The following is a 16114-nucleotide window of genomic DNA, read 5'->3' on the forward strand; positions in this document are numbered from 1 at the left end:
TTCAAACTAATAATCATACCTTTTGGTCTTAGCTTAGCTTAGTTTATATTGACCATCCCTTTTACTTTGGTCTAAGATACAAGTCCATGTTTGAGATTAGTTGCCTGAGTCTGTCTCCATATATTACGGTTGATCATGGCCATGTTCTAGGCTTTTGATCTATTTTTGACCTAACTGTCCTCCGATCTCTACCTCCACACTGGATGAAATTGTCATGGTTCCCAATCCAACAAAAATCATATGATTCTCGCATACTCTGGTTTCATCAAACCTAATCCATATGATGCTAGCTTATTCTTAGCTACTAGCTAAATTGTTAATATAGGGTGTAAACACTATCATTCAAGTTTATTGTATAATGTGCAATAGAAATTTGGCTATTAAAGCATTCTAGTTATTGTAATTTGTTATAATATTATATTGTAATTTAAAAACTGCTAAAAAAGGAGAAAAACAATATGCACTAAGGCTAATACCAATGATGCAAGTACTAATGATAGAAGTTTCTATATGAAAGTACAACTTATGCAAAGTATCTGTGCAAATATTAATAAAGCTAGTACTAATGACTGAAATTTTACATGGCCATCATAAAAATTCCTTGCCTAATTTGCAACAAAAAATTGGCTATAGAACCCTTCTATTTATTATAATTTATTTTATTGCTATATTTCATCTTAAGAATAATTGAAAAAAGAAAAGTAACTATATCATGTGCATAACACAGATTATATGTTAGTACAAATTAAGACTGAGACTGACAATATAGTTAAGAGTAGCTTGGCAAGGAAATGCAAACGGTGGTGGGGATCGAGAGAGGGTGGTCTTTGTGGAGCCTTCTCCTTGCTTTGTCGATAGTAGCTAGGGTGATAGCCACTGATAGAGATGACTTCCCAGATGGCTTTATTTTTGGTGCTGGTACCGCTGCCTACCAGGTAAGACAACTATGCATCCATCTGTGTATGTTTGTAGTGTATGTGAACCTTGGTAGACAAATTAAAGGTTGCTTTGGAAAAAAAGTTATGTATGTATGTATATATGTACGTAGACAGACAGACAGACAGACAGACAGACAGACAGACAGACAGATCGATCGATCGATCGATCGATAAATGAAGCGGGTGGACTAAATCACCCTCAAGTAGATAATGTTATGATTTATGTTGACTAAGTGAATCCTACTAAAACTTTTCAGGGCAAAAAAATTGATGAGCAATCTTCAGAATTTTTCATTTTTTTTGGATTGAAAATGAGCTCCAAGTTTCTCGGGTATTAAAAATCGAAACACAGCAGCTATCCTCATCTCCAGGAACTACTGATTGGAGTGAAAATTAAGATATTCTTATCACAAATAAGTCTTTTACCATGTTACTTCTTGAATATTAATACAAAATAGTCTGGCCTTTCCTTGTAAATCAAATAAACGATATCATTGATGGGCTGATCTCTAGATTTTTAACGAAAAAGATAAATATGCTCATGTTTTAGCCCCTGGCTAATGCTAAAAATAATTGCAAATAAAATGCAAGTGGATAAATAATTGAGATCGGTCAGTTTAATAACATTTTTTTGGTATTAATAATGGATGAGAGTTACAACGGTTCTCCTTTTCTGTTGTCTATTGTTTGGGAAAATAAAGCACTAACAAAGAACGCAAATTTAAAGCTGATTAGCGATTACTAGCTTAAACCCATCAAAATCAGAATTGCCACATAAAAATCAGAATTTACAAGCAATGCGGTGAAAACAACAATAAAAGTTAAAAAAAAAAAAGAAACACAATTAAGAAAACTAGTTAATAGACTAAGATCTGGTAAAGAAACAAGGATTCAGCTACCCGGTATCCATATGTGACTCAGCTCGTAAGAGGGCTGTTCTGGTGGACTGCAGGCAGAAGGAGCAGTTGCAGAGGATGGAAGAAAGCCCAGTATCTGGGATACTTTCACCCATGCTGGTCAGTCAAATACTGTCATGTCAAGTGTTGTGAAGTAGTATTTCAGTCTTTAGATCAAGTCTTATAGGTTTCCTTGCAGGGAGAAGTAAAGACGAGCACAGGAGACATAGCAGCAGACCAGTATCACAAATACAAGGGCAAGCCTGTCTACTACTCGAAGAGATGCGCTGCTGTTATAACACAAGCATAGTTTGAAGAATTGCAGGCAAATATCCTTTTTTTATTTGATGGCAGGAAGATGTGAAACTGATGCATGAGATGGGCCTGGAAGCTTATAGATTTTCCATCTCCTGGTCCCGGCTTATTCCCGGTAACTCTGTGGATGACTTCTTTATTTTTTGTGTTACAACAGAAGCATTTATTATCCAAAACTTGAGTATGATGCTTCATGGTCCTACTCTTGCAGATGGGCGAGGACCTGTCAATCCAAAAGGATTGCAGTACTACAACAATCTAATAAATGAGCTGTTAAGCTATGGTATGGAAATGATTATCTAAGTAAAGAATCTGATGTTATTAGACCTTATTTATTTTTTTCAAACATTGGTAATCCTGCAGGAATAGAACCCCATGTAACTCTTTTACCACTTCGACCTTCCCCAAGCATTGCAATATGAGTATGCAGGATTTCTGAGCCCAAAGATAGTGTAAACTTCTGCACTAATTATATATATATCACATGAAAATTTAACTCATGGTTATTCATAATAGCAATGCAGCGAAGTGGTTTTATGATATGGTTTTGATGCAGAGAGGATTACACAGCTTATGCTAATGTCTGCTTTAGAGAATTTGCTGATAGAGTGAAGTTCTGGACTACTTTCAGCCCACTACTCGAGTCCTCCCTTTTGTTTTCCCTACAGCTGAATATTTGTTTTGAATATCCTTAAAGTTATGGAAACTATCCTAAAATACCTTAATTGTATGCGCTATTCAGGATATCCGGAGTTAAATGTTAACAGTACAGCGAATGCACATTTTTATAATGATGATTTGAGAGCAAGCTTCTTACAACAGTACTTAGAAAGCCTGCTTCTGTCTATAAGGTAATCATCTATGATTGGAGAGCAACCTTCTGCTTCCCAATTATAACACCAGAATTCTCTACCAAAACACTTCCTAAGCATTGAGTCTATGCATGCATATCTCAAGCGCTGGGTTCTTGTTGGGAATCACTACCCAGAAGATGCACGTAAGAGACTGCTAAATAGATGATTGCACCCTGTGCATATGCAAATAGATGACTATGATTTTATAGAGGTTATATTCACCAGCACTTATAGCAACAGCACTCAGCATTGTTCAACTCAATTCAGTTCTCTGTTTCATCTGAAGCAATATCTGTATGCAGGAACGGATCAAATACACAAGGATACTTTGTCTGGTCTTTCATAGACTGTTTCGAGCTTGCATTTGGTTATACTGCTCGCTATGGCATCCATGGAGTTGACTTCATTGACAAAAATAAAACAAGGTATCCAAGAGTTTCTGGGGAGTGGTATTCCATGTTTCTCACGAATGGTGGATTGAGGAGGAGAACATCTGGCAATGCCTATGTTGAGTAAACATAGGCCAGAATCTATATTAAGAGGATAAAACCTAAACATTTTGAATCATAAGCTATGATATGTTATTTCCTATTTAGGCTATAGGCAAAAAACAGAAATATATGCATGCACTGTGCTCATGTTAGTTGCATACTTTGTCTTAATGAAAAAGCAAGTTCGGGCATTCCCTAGCTTTTAGAGAGAGAGAGAGAGATTGTGAAAATGCTTGTAGCACTGGATGAAGTTGTAATTTCATTATGAGATTGGAAAAAAAGAAAGACCATTAGAATATTTTTTTTGCCTTATTACATCTTTATGATCATGAAAAAACATAGGTTCGTGTAGCCTTTTGTTTGCCCATTCAAAAACCCAGGAAGAAAAATAAACTAGATTATATAACATGCAGGATGAAACTATTTGTTTTTGAAGTTATTTGTAATGTCTTTAACAGAGTGAAAATAAAAAGCAATGAATACCAAAAGCTTTGCTCAAATGCTGTCTTCAACATTAGCCTCCCAGTGGTTCAGTAATTTATAGGGTTACAAAAACACTGCAAAAAATGGTAGCAACAGGCCTTTAATAATTTGATTTTCCAGAATTGCTATTCATTAGCTGAGCTAGCACTGAAAGGGTTCTTGAGGTCTCCATGCTTATCCACAGATGACTAGGTTATGAGCAATGGCCTCTTCGAAAGAAAAAAAAAAGCTGAAAGGATCCTAACAAATTTCACTAGGAGAATGAAAGGGCAATCAGGGAGAAAAAAAAAACCAGGGAAGAAGAAATAAAACCACAACCCAAAGGAGCAAACAATGAGGGAGACACTGCACAAATCTAGCAGTTGCAGTTCCATAGTAACATACACCATCAGACACAGCACACTAATCATGGCAGATCCCAAGACAGTTAATAATATCCCAAGACAGTAACATACACCTGCAGATCAAAACCACTCTGAAGAACTTGCAAAAGGATCTCAAGTGAAGGACACATTCTGAGACCACCTCCATCTAACCTAATCTTAATAGAGAATTTCTATAAGCCACTGTCCTCCTCAAACATAACTTTTGAGATTGACCTTCTACATTTCAAATCCCATACCATGCCTTCAGCCAGTACGCTGTATTAAGAAGAAAAAAAGGCATCCATGTTTGCTGCAATAGAGAATATACATGACAACAAACATTAAGAGGTAGGTCACCTAGTTACCTCTCCTTGCAAAATTATATAGATTGCATTTACTAGAATGAAAGAAATCCTACAACTGAAGCTATCCTTCATCTTCTAAACCCCTCAATTGAATAGTGCGGCTCTAGAGAAAGATCCATAATAGTTGAAGAGCCTTATATAATTTATACCCAACACAAGCCGTTTCCAAGGATGATCTCCTAAAAGAAGCTTCCACTACCATTTTCCCAACAAAGATATGTTAAACTCTTAAAGATTCTTTATACCTAGTCTTCCTTGCACTTTAGACTTGCAAATGATATCCCAATTAAGAAGCAAAAACCAACACTGACTGAACTATCACCCATTTACAAGAAAGTTGTCCTTTTGTCAGTTATGTTAGTAATCCCACAAAGGAGCACATAAAGCCCTCGCTGTTTTGCCGATTAGCACATTGGCTAGTTTGATGGGACATAATTAATAAGATTAAGACTCCACCTAGTGGAAGCACCTTTCCCTTCCAACCAGAAAGCTTCTTGTCAACTGTGTTAGTGGCAGCCGATCTTCTTCATGCAAAGAATCTGGTCTAAGTGTTAGGCCAAGATATTCAATTGGAAATTACTCATTCTTACAATCAAAAAAATAGAAGTCAGGGGACTCCCCTGATCAACATCATCACCAAATATATAAGTGAGGTCTTGTTAAAGTTTATCTTCGAATGAGAGAGATTCAAAACCGTTTAATGAAAGCTTTAACTTAACCATCTTCTCCTTAAGTTCCAGGCTGAATATAAGTATGGCATGTGCAAACTACAGCAAATAACCTTTTTACAGGCAAGCCCTTGTCTAGCAATAAAACCATTCTCTTAAGCCATATATATCTTCCCTTCCAAGACATCAGCTATAAGACAAAGGATCACCTTTTCTCAAACCTCTCTTGTATTTATTCCATTTATCAGACTTCCCATTTAGCATGACAGCTTATTTACCATGTACTAAGAAAGCCTTGATCCAATCAATCCATCTAGAGCTAAAACCTCTAGCCTGAAGAACCTTAAGGAGAAACTTCCAGCTGTCAAAACCCTTTTAAAGATGAAGTTTTTATGGCACCAATAAGATTTCCTGTGCCCCTGCAAAGCTGTCAAGAATACACTACATCTTCATAGCAGATTGAGACTCAAGAATAAGATTAGCCAATAATATTTTCAATCTATATGCCAACACTTTTAAGATAATCTTATGGATACCATTTAACAAGCTAATTTCGCCTAATATCACCTAAATTATCTGCAGTTTCTTTCCAAACCAACACACTGTAAACACCATCAATACAATCAACATTAATGCAACCTTCATAGAACTCTTGAAACAGCCTTCTGGAGTCCTCCATTAATGTCCAATATCTCTGAGAATATCTGATTGGCAAGCCATGAGGATATGGAACCTTTCAACAGGAAGATGAAAAATTGCTAGTCTAATTTCTTCCAGAAAGAAAGTATATAACAAACTCCAATTAAAACCTTGCCAAGCATACAAACTACTTCAATCAGACTCACTTCCCTTTCCAAAAAGATCTGTTGAGAACTCATGAAAATATTGGACAATTTTGTTCTCCTTGATTTTATCCCTTTATGTCCAAACGAACAATGAACTCTTTTCTTGCTATTAGCAATCTTATAAAAAATAAAAAGGAGATATGATTGTTTCCCTCTTTAAGCCACAAGCGCCTAGATCATTGCCCCTACCATCTCTTCATTCTCCAAAATGCCTTAAATGGAATCATTGTCCATTTTTTTCTCTCTCAGCCTGAGATAAAACTTGACATTCTTCAATTCTGTCTATTTTATGGACTTTCAATTAAGGCACTTCTTTAGATTTTTCTGATATTTTTCCGCTCCATTACCTAATTAATGTTGTTAAGAGAACTGACCTTCATACCAAGGCACCTCCTTTGGCTGGATCACCTAGGCTGTAGCTGCTTAAAGCTCTCCTCCCCATTCTATTGACACTAGGAGGGCAGAAGCCCCACATTTTCTCTTGTATGATAGCAAGAATTGAACCTAGATCTCTTGCATGGACACAAGAGACTTCACCTCAGCCAGTTAGCACCTTATAAATATAATAAAGTTGAAATTAGTGTTAGCCAATGAGTTTAGATGAGTTGTTCGTCAATGCAACCAAGAAATGCAGAATTAAATACATAAAGAACTCAAGTAAATACAGCTATGACAAAAAATTGATTATGTCAGATGTTTCAACTTTAAAGCCATAAATTATTACTGAAGTAGAAGAACATATAGAAGTAACATGAAGTTTCAAAAGATACATGCTTCTCACTATGAATACAGATAATCAAGCAAAGAGTTTTAACACCTTTTACCAAATCAAGCATAAGAATATCTTGCTGTAATCCAACACAGGTCAAGAGCACAATGCTTTCTCTAACAGCTCCTGTAATTGCCCATTCTTGTATGCTTCTGTTACACAAAAATATCAAAATTGAAGTGAGATCATGGATCTTAAAGCAAAAGTTCTGGCCAAAAAGCACATGCTAGAGTTCCCTAGTAACCTTCCGAGGCTCCCCAAGAAGTAACATAAAGTTGAACATAATTATGCATGCTTATAATACTCAGAAACAAAAAATTGTCAGCAAGGAAATAAATAATGTTTGGAAATAGAACACAAGGTATGAGAATAGCTAGGTTAAAAAAAGTCATTGTCGAGATTTATCTATTTAGTTCGGAGGATGCAATACCAAGAAACCGGTTTGATATGGAGTGACGTTATGTAGTAGGGTTAAAAGTGTGAGCTCAAGTCTAATGTGAATGAGTTTAATGTACGAGTTATATATATTAATCTTATATATGTATCAAGCACATCAATATAAAATTGTAAGAGTATCATATTTCCTTTTTCCTTCACATTGATGTTGTTGTGTACTGTTTATCTCAAGTTTGAACCATTGCAAGTTACAGGAAATTAATCTCACGGAAATCCTTGGTCCTTTTCCAACTTGCATCCCTAACAAGTTAATTTAGAACCAAAAGATAGGAAAAAACTTAAAATCACCAATCATAAATTTTTTAACCTTTTCCTATTGTAGTATATCATATTTAACCTTAAATAAGAGTGTGAAATGGTTTATGGAGCAATATTTAGACAATTTATGAGCATGAGATGGCTTGACAACCATACTTAGCCCACCGTGTGACATAAAGATGCCTTGGACAGTCATATCTGGCCTATAATAGGGTTGATCATCTCTTGCTCCACCATTATGGGCCATATCTAATGCTAAGAGTTGGCTAAAAGAGGAATGAAAAACCTACAGGAATGAATTTCCCTTCATTCTCTATTATCCCATTTCGGCACAGTCTTCTCCCTGGTGATCTCAGTGGAAAGAGTGAATGTGCAATGTATGAAAACAAGAGGGAAAAAGGAGAGAGGAAAAAAAAAAGAGGTTATCGTGGGGATGAGATACTGTTCTCCATCTAAGGATGAAAATGCTGCAACCACATTGGGCCATAATAACTGCCTCAAATGTTGAAACCTAAACAGCCTCTTTATTGAAATGGATACAAAAGTAGCTCCTGATTCCAATGTTTTCCGCACTAATATGTACCACCCTGTATAAGACATAGCGACATAGAACCATCATCATACTTGTACGAGATCCAATACCGAGATTGTGAACCTTGCTTGATTGTTTTACCCTAACGAGTTAAATAAAAAGTTTCTATAGCTAATTTACTTCAATGGGAATTGATACATTCACTTCTGAGATAGATTGAAGGATGAGCCATTATCAAGTATTGTAGACAAGAGAGCAAAGGAATTGTAACAACAATATTGCCATCCATAACAGGATCGAGAAATTTCACCTAATATGTTGTGTGTTGCCTTTATTTCCCTGTTTACCGTTTTCTTCTTTTGGTTTCTTTTTCTATAGTACCTTTAATCAATTGAGTAAATTCTACTTCTTAACTTTTTCTCTTGTCTTGTTATCCTCTGATTCCTATAGTTATCATTCTTTCTAACAAAATAACGATAGTTCCATGACAGTCAAAGGCGGATATAAATCAGATAGCACTAACCTATAATTTCAAGAGATCTCAATAGAAAGGTCAGAGAAGCAAGAAACCAAAAGGCCACTAAACTATGTAGAAGGATAAGCTTACCAACTGTAATATCACAGCCACCAAAGAACTCCCCATCAATGTAAAGCTGAGGGAATGTTGGCCAGTTGGAGTACTCCTTCAGCCCCTGGCGCAGTATTTCATTCTCCAGTATATTCAGCGTCTCGAACGGCACATTTAGCGAGTTCAATAACTGCACAACAGTGTTTGAAAAGCCACACTGTGGAAAATCCTTGGTTCCCTTCATAAAAAGAACCACTTTGTGTGATTTGACCACCTTATCCAACGTCGACCTCATCTCCGGACTCAACGCTAGAAGATAGTAAATGGAGCGTTAAGGAACTCAGCATTCATTTGAATTCATGAATATCAAAGATACCATGACTATAAAAAAAATTAAGAAAAATCCAACTTTTTACCATAACATGAAAAAGAAAAATAAAAATTGGATTTCATTTGCCCTTTCTCTTCTAAACTAAAGCAAGCCCCAAGAAACTCGGCATTCATTTGAAATCATGAACATCCAAGGTAACATAAGCAAAAAAAAAATCCATCTTTTTCCCCATTACATAAAAAAGAGAGATAGAAACTCCTTTCCTTCTCAAATCAAACAAGCCCCAAGATATCTCCAACAAAAGACAAAGAACGGGGGGAAAAATGTAAAAAGAAGCAAGCTTTAAGACCTAAAAATTGTTCTTGGGATCGTAGTATTACCGGAGAAGCACCGAAACGAGAGAGCTGAGCCGAAACCCTTGGATTGGAGTCGCCGTGGATGACCGAAAAGGGCAGCGCATCCGCTTCCATACGGACGAGAGAGGGGCGAAGTAGGAGAAGAAGAAGAGATACGACATGCGGCCGTAACAACCCTTCTGGCTCCATTAACTCTCCAGGTATAGAGGGGAAGGGAGAATCTGATCGGCTGCGTCGATGCGGCGGCGGCGGCGGCTGCGGCGGAGGCCATCGTTGGAAGTTCGAGGGGAGGCCGAAGAGCGTACGAAGGCCAAGGGTTCTCAAAGGTGGGACTTGCTCGATTTCGACTGGAGCTACTAATAATAGACCAGATAATCGTTAAAGGGCCCGACCGGAATCAAAAGAGCCGGCCCGGTCTAATTGGCCGATTTAGAGCGTGGAGATGGTTGCATTTACTATTATTTATTTGGTTCGGAGATGAGGCTAAAATGAGGCTTGAAAATTAGGATCATGATGGTCTCCTTCGCGCAGGATTCACCTTCCTTCGCGCCCATTCACCGCCGGATCATCCACTCTCGCTTTAAGAGCTGGGCAGATTGATGAATGATACAGTTCAGAGTACTTTGAGATCTGTGTAGTGGGTGATCCAACGGTGGATGGGAGCTATTGTTGATTGTGTGGCAAATAGGTTGGCCGGGCCAAACACCCATTGGAATGAAAAATTATCAATCCATACATAGCCAATCTGTTGAAAATTTTTGTACCAATATATATATATGCCAGAATTTGAAACCCATACCTATCTCGGCCTATTTAATTAATGGTAACCTAAACCAACCTACAAAACCTCTCTAGTAAACAGGATGTTTCGGGTTTGCTTAGAATTTAGGTAAAACACTAGAATATAGCCTGCATAATACGTAAGATATAATTTTCTTATTCTTTTATCAACCATTCCTAAAATGTAGTATAGCAATATAATAAATTATAAGAAGTTGAAGATTTCAATAGCTCAATTTTCAATGGCCAAAAAGAAACTTTTATTTTTAATACTAACATCGACATGGAATGCAAAGAACTTTATAAAAGCTAAGGTGTAAATCTTGTCATTAATATCGGTATCATGAATGCTACCCTTATGTAATGCATGAATATCAAATTTTTCTCTTTCTTCCAGCTATTCTTAATATACAATATAGCAATATAATAAATTAAAATTAATAGAAGGCTTCAATAGACAAATTGTTATTGCAAATTAAGCAACAAATTTTAATATAATCGAGCAGAAACTCCAGCTATTTATACCAATTTTCATATACTAAACAGAGAATTCAGTATAACAGGTTCTATGCAAAAACTCTCATCATTAATGCTGACATCAATAATTCCAGCCCCCACAAAGCACAAGGTATATTTTTCCTCATTTTTTCCCTCTATTTTTGAAGTGCAATGTAACAATTTAAAAAATTATAATAAATATAAATTTAATAACCAAATTTTTGTTGCACATCAAGGAATGAGCTTTGATGATGGCCGAGTATATTAATATCAATATCACTAATATTAGTTGTCGTTGAATTTTAATAATGATCAAGAGCAATTAGTGAGCCTTTCCAAGATCGAGTTCAATCGCAAAATCAGGAGGCACATGTTGAGTCACCTTAGCAGCAGATATCTATTTGAGCCCTGTGGATTTGACTAAGTTTGTGCCGACCAGTAATGTAGAGTGTCCATGAGCCTCTGTCCCTCTCCAAGTAGAACCCGTTCCAAAACCCGCTTCCAAGCCATCATTTTCAAGCTCCTCAACAACTAGACAGGAGGTCAAAGTAAGTAAGAAAACTTTATTTCCTCATTCATCACCTAAGTTCTATTAGTTAACTCTCTCTCTCTACAAGCAATGGCTGCAACAATCCAGTCCTCAACTCACTCGCCAATGTGAAGGCTAGGCTAGCACACAATCACCCAACTTATCTTGCCTTGCACCTCATTTGAAGTTCTGAAGACTAAGAGAGCCGTAGAAAAGGAGAAAGTAGAAAAAATTGAGAGAGTTATGTGCGTTTTTATGCCACTAATCTGTACAACGAATGGTCCTTTAATAAAGAGTGAGGCCAAAGGGAGTAAGTACAAAGTAGTACAATAAAGTACAAAAGTACAAAGGAAGAAGATGTATAAAATGTTTCGATATATCTCAACATCTTCCTTCTCAAATTGAAGGTGGTGACGTAGAAACTAACTTGAGTTTGCTGGTAAGTTCACTAAGACGACCTAGTGGGTGAGACTTCATGAAGATGTCAGTAAGCTAATCTGTAGAAGTAATAGATCGTAAGTGGAGAATGCCATCGTTGAGATGTTGCTGGTTAAAGTGGCAGTGCGCTCATGGAAGACACCGTTATGGGCAATCTGAATGGCACTCTGATTGTCACAATGAAGGGGAGAACTAGAGAGCCGAGGAGCATCCATGTCAGTCAATAGTCAGCGTAGCCATAAGAGCTCAGAAGTCGCATCGGCAAGTGCATGAAACTCAGCCTTAGTGGTGGAACGGGCAACAACTGTCTGCTTCTTACTCCACCAGAAAATGAGAGAAGATCCTAGTAAGAAGCAGTAGCCTGTAGTAGAATGACGATCGGTAAGGTTACTGGCCCAGTCTGCGTCGGAGTAGGGGCGCAAGTCAAGAGAAGAGTGAGATAGGTAGTGTAGACCATGAAAGAGAGTTCTCTTGATATAGCGCGGCATTCGAAGGACAATGACATATGGGGAGAACGAGGTTGGTGCATGAACTGACTAACCATGTGAACTGCATATGCAACGTCTGGCCGTGTAGCTGTAAGATAGAAAAGACTACCAACTAGCTATCTGTAAAGAGTGACATCGGGCAGAGGCATACCATCAATGAGATTAAGTCGAGCATCATACTCTAATGAAGCGCTGGCTATCTTACTAGGAAATAAGGTATGAAGTTTATTTGGCCTGAGAGAGATAGTAGCCATCTAAGAAGGACGTTACCTCATTGCCAAGAAAGTAATGGAGAGTACCCAAGTCCTTCATCTCAAATTGCTGACTAAGAAAGTCTTGAAGAGCTTGAATTCCAGTGGCGTCATCACTTCTAATGATCATATCATCCATATAGAGAAGGACAATGATGGTGCCAGCATCAGTCTTCCGGAGGAACAATACAAAGTCACAGGAACTGAGTACAAACCCTTATTGTGTAATCGCATAGCTAAACTTGGCAAACCAAGTTTGTGGAGCCTGTTTAAGACCATAAAGAGCACGATAAAGACGACAGACTTTGTGAGGAGGGTGCTCATAGTCAGGAGGAGGCTTCATATAGATTTCTCTATAAGGTCGCAATGGAGGAAGGCATTTTTGACATCCATCTGAAATAACCGCCAATGCCGAACTACAATAACTACAATTAAAGATTTAACAGAGGTGAGTCTAGCAACAAGAGCAAATGTTTTCTCATAATCAATATTGTACTCTTGAGTGAAGCCCTTTGCAACAAGATGAGCCTTGCATTGTTCAAATGCTCCATCTACTTTAGTCTTAATCTTGTACGTCCATATGCAATCCACCGCAGACTTTTCAGGAGGTAAATCCACCAGATCCCATGTATGAGTTTTGGTAAGGGCATCTAATTGTTTGGACATAGCCTTCTGCCAAAGAGGGTTAGCACTAGCCTCACGATAAGTTGAGGCTCATGAAGGGTGGCGAGGGCAAAAAAGCAATGGTAATCTCGTAAGGGTAGAGGAGGTGCGCTTACCCAACTAGAACGGCGAGGTTCGACAGTTTGGAAGGGCTCGTGTGGAGTTGGCTGGTCTTGGGGTGAGTCAAGGGCATATGATGTCGCAGGATGATCAACAGGCATATCAGAGTTATTGGGAGTGGCCGAAGACAAATCACTTGAAGAGCTTGAATCACCTGCAAAAGGGTTAGTGGACTCGGGAAACAAAGTAATAGATGGATCAATGAATATAGACGAGTGACTGGGGTAGGCCGAAGGGAAAGAGGAGAGACTGGTAAAGAATTTGTGTTCCGAAAAGTCCACATGACGAGAGAGCCAAAGGCGCTTGGTTACGGGATCATAACAACGATAGCCCTTGTGTTCAATGCCATAACCAAGGAAGCAACATAGCCAGGAACGAAGCTCCAACTTGGTGCATTCATATGGGGGAAGGAGAACAAAGCAGACACAACCAAAAACTCGAAGAGAGCTATAGTCAAGGGGTTGACTATGTAAAAGCTCGAAGGAAGTTTTATTATGAATAGTGGATGATGGGACATAATTGATGGTATAGACAACAGTGAGAGTAGCTTAACCCCAAATACGTTCAAGAAGAGAGACTGAGATGAGCAGCGATCTTACTATGTCTAAGATGTGACAATGTTTATGTTCTGCTCGTCTGTTCTGTTGGGAAGTGTAGGGACAACATCGATGAGAGACAGTACCATTTTGTTGCAAGAACTCTAGAAAGGATTTCTCATTATATTACATGGCGTTATCTGATCGGAGAATTTTAATGGTACGAGAGAACTTAGTTTGCACCATTTTATAAAAATTTTTGTAAGTGTCAAATAATTCAGAATGCTTATGCAAAAAATAAATCCATATGTAATGAAAATAATCATCCACAAAAATGACAAAGTTGCTCGATCCCCCTTCAGTGGGAATTGGAGCTGGTCCCCAAATATCAGAGTGGACAAGATGAAAAGGAGCAGAAGAAGATGAGTCACTAGTTTTAAAAGGTAAATGAGTTTGCTTACCTAATTGACAGGAGAGACAATCAAACTTAGTAAAATCTATCGATCCAAGGTGACTACTGGAAGCTAACAACTAAATGCGAGGCAACGAGGTAGGGCCGAGGCGAGAATGCTAAAGACTGGAGGAGGTGGTAGAGCAGCAATAGGTGGAGACACCATGAAAGGGATTTGTAAGTGATCTAGCTCAAACAAACGACCAATCTTATGGCCTATGGCCTGTCCCAATTAACTAACCCGTTCATGGATCTGCATGTCACAACCTCGATTAGTAAAATGAACTTTAAAACCTAACTCACAAAGTTGGCTGACAGAAGGTTCAAAGGCAACTTAGGTACCAAATATGTACCACCAATTATGAGATTGGAAGTAGAAATTGATCCAATATGGCTAACAGGTAATTGAGAACCATCAACAGTATAAATAATGTGGTTAGGGCTGAGGGTAGTTTTCATAGAAAAGAGATTGGAATCAGATGTCATATGATTCCATATGATTGCAACAAGCTGAATCTATAAACCAGGAGTATTTACCTGAGGTGATAGATAGGGCGCGAGTCAAAACCTGGTGGATTAAAGTCTCAATTTCAGTTGCAGTAAAAACAGTGGTCTAAGAAGAAGACTTAGGAGCAGATGAGATAATTGAAGCAACCACAGCAACCTGCCAGAGAGTACCTCGAGACTCGCGAGCCTTTTTCCTTCGCAACTTCAGGCAATCTTAGACGACATGACCATCTTCTTTGTAGTATTTACAGAAGAGCTTTTTGAAAGATAAATGGAGCTTTGGTGCAGAATGATTAAAAGAAGGCTTGCAAGCAGCAGCCCTGACAATCTCAGTAGACTGCAACTTCATTGTAGAGCAGTGATTCTCTTCATAGATTAGTTCTGCAACTACGATGTCAATAGTAGGAAGTGGGGCACGATAAAGGAGGGAGGCCTGAGTAGATTCAAGATCATCTCGTAGAGCCATTATGAAGTGCATGAGCTTCCTACGATCACGATATTGAGTGAAGAGCTCTATGTCGGTGGTACAATGCAGTTGTGGTTCTGTGGTGGCCAGCTGATCCCAAAGATTAGTGACTTGAGAATACAAATCAGCTATAGACTGACCTGGTTCCTGACGCATCTAGTAGAGCTTGGTCTGATTTGAAACTGGAGTGATGCGTCGTTGGTGCAGTTGTATAGGTTCGCCAAGAAGTCCCACGCAGCTTTAGTGCTTCTGAGCTTTCAAAGGAGGCTGTGAATGGAAGGAACTGAAGTGTTGATGAACCATGAGAGAATCTTATACTGATTACATTTCCATTCCTCCAAGTGAATCGCATACTCTGTGGTGGATTCATACGAGGTCTTCTAAGGCTTAGGAAGTCCCCCAAAGACATAACGTCATAGTTTTCTTTCTTTAAGAAAAACCGTTTATATTTAGTCCCATCCAGAATGATCTCAATAGGACGAGTAACATCATTTTGGAAAACCATAATTGTTGCGAAAAGAGAGGCCTGGAAGTCAAAGTCAACAAGCAAAAGCTTACATGGCGGAAGACGTGACTAAAACTGAGGTGAGCCGCACATGGAAAGAGTGCCGCGCATGAGATTTGGCTAGATCTGGAGTGGCAAATGCACGAGGTGCGTGGGGACGCATGCGGCGGCAGTTGGATATGAAGTTTTGCTGGATTGAAGATCGGCGTTGGGCGAACAGCCTTGCGGTGTTGGATTGCCGAGATCGATCTTCGAACTACTCCAAAAAGGCACGAAGATCTTTGGGAACTGTGAGAGGGAAGGAGAAAACCCAGCAAAGCTAGGGTGAACTCTCACGAGAGGAGAAGCTTGTGGAGGCATCAAAATTTTGGCAGCTCTGATACCATGTAGAA

General features: G+C 38.5%; 1 protein-coding gene and 1 long non-coding RNA gene across 2 annotated transcripts; one reads left to right on the forward strand and one right to left on the reverse strand.

Moving 5' to 3' along the window:
* On the forward strand, nt 1–7058 carry LOC120105170. Its single transcript, XR_005507553.1, has 2 exons — nt 1–3000; nt 3306–7058. It is a non-coding gene; the product is annotated as an uncharacterized LOC120105170 (long non-coding RNA).
* On the reverse strand, nt 6879–9833 carry LOC103715363 (uncharacterized monothiol glutaredoxin ycf64-like). The gene is made up of 3 exons (XM_008802963.4): nt 9515–9833; nt 8843–9112; nt 6879–7141 (listed from the first exon to the last, which is right to left on the reverse strand). The coding sequence occupies exons 1-3, from the start codon at nt 9759–9761 to the stop codon at nt 7086–7088; spliced, it is 573 nt and encodes a 190-aa protein (XP_008801185.1). The 5' UTR covers nt 9762–9833; the 3' UTR covers nt 6879–7085.
* Nucleotides 9834–16114: the final 6281 nt, after the last annotated feature.

Source organism: Phoenix dactylifera, unplaced genomic scaffold, assembly GCF_009389715.1.
Source record: "Phoenix dactylifera cultivar Barhee BC4 unplaced genomic scaffold, palm_55x_up_171113_PBpolish2nd_filt_p 000214F, whole genome shotgun sequence".
Lineage (NCBI taxonomy): Eukaryota > Viridiplantae > Streptophyta > Magnoliopsida > Arecales > Arecaceae > Phoenix > Phoenix dactylifera.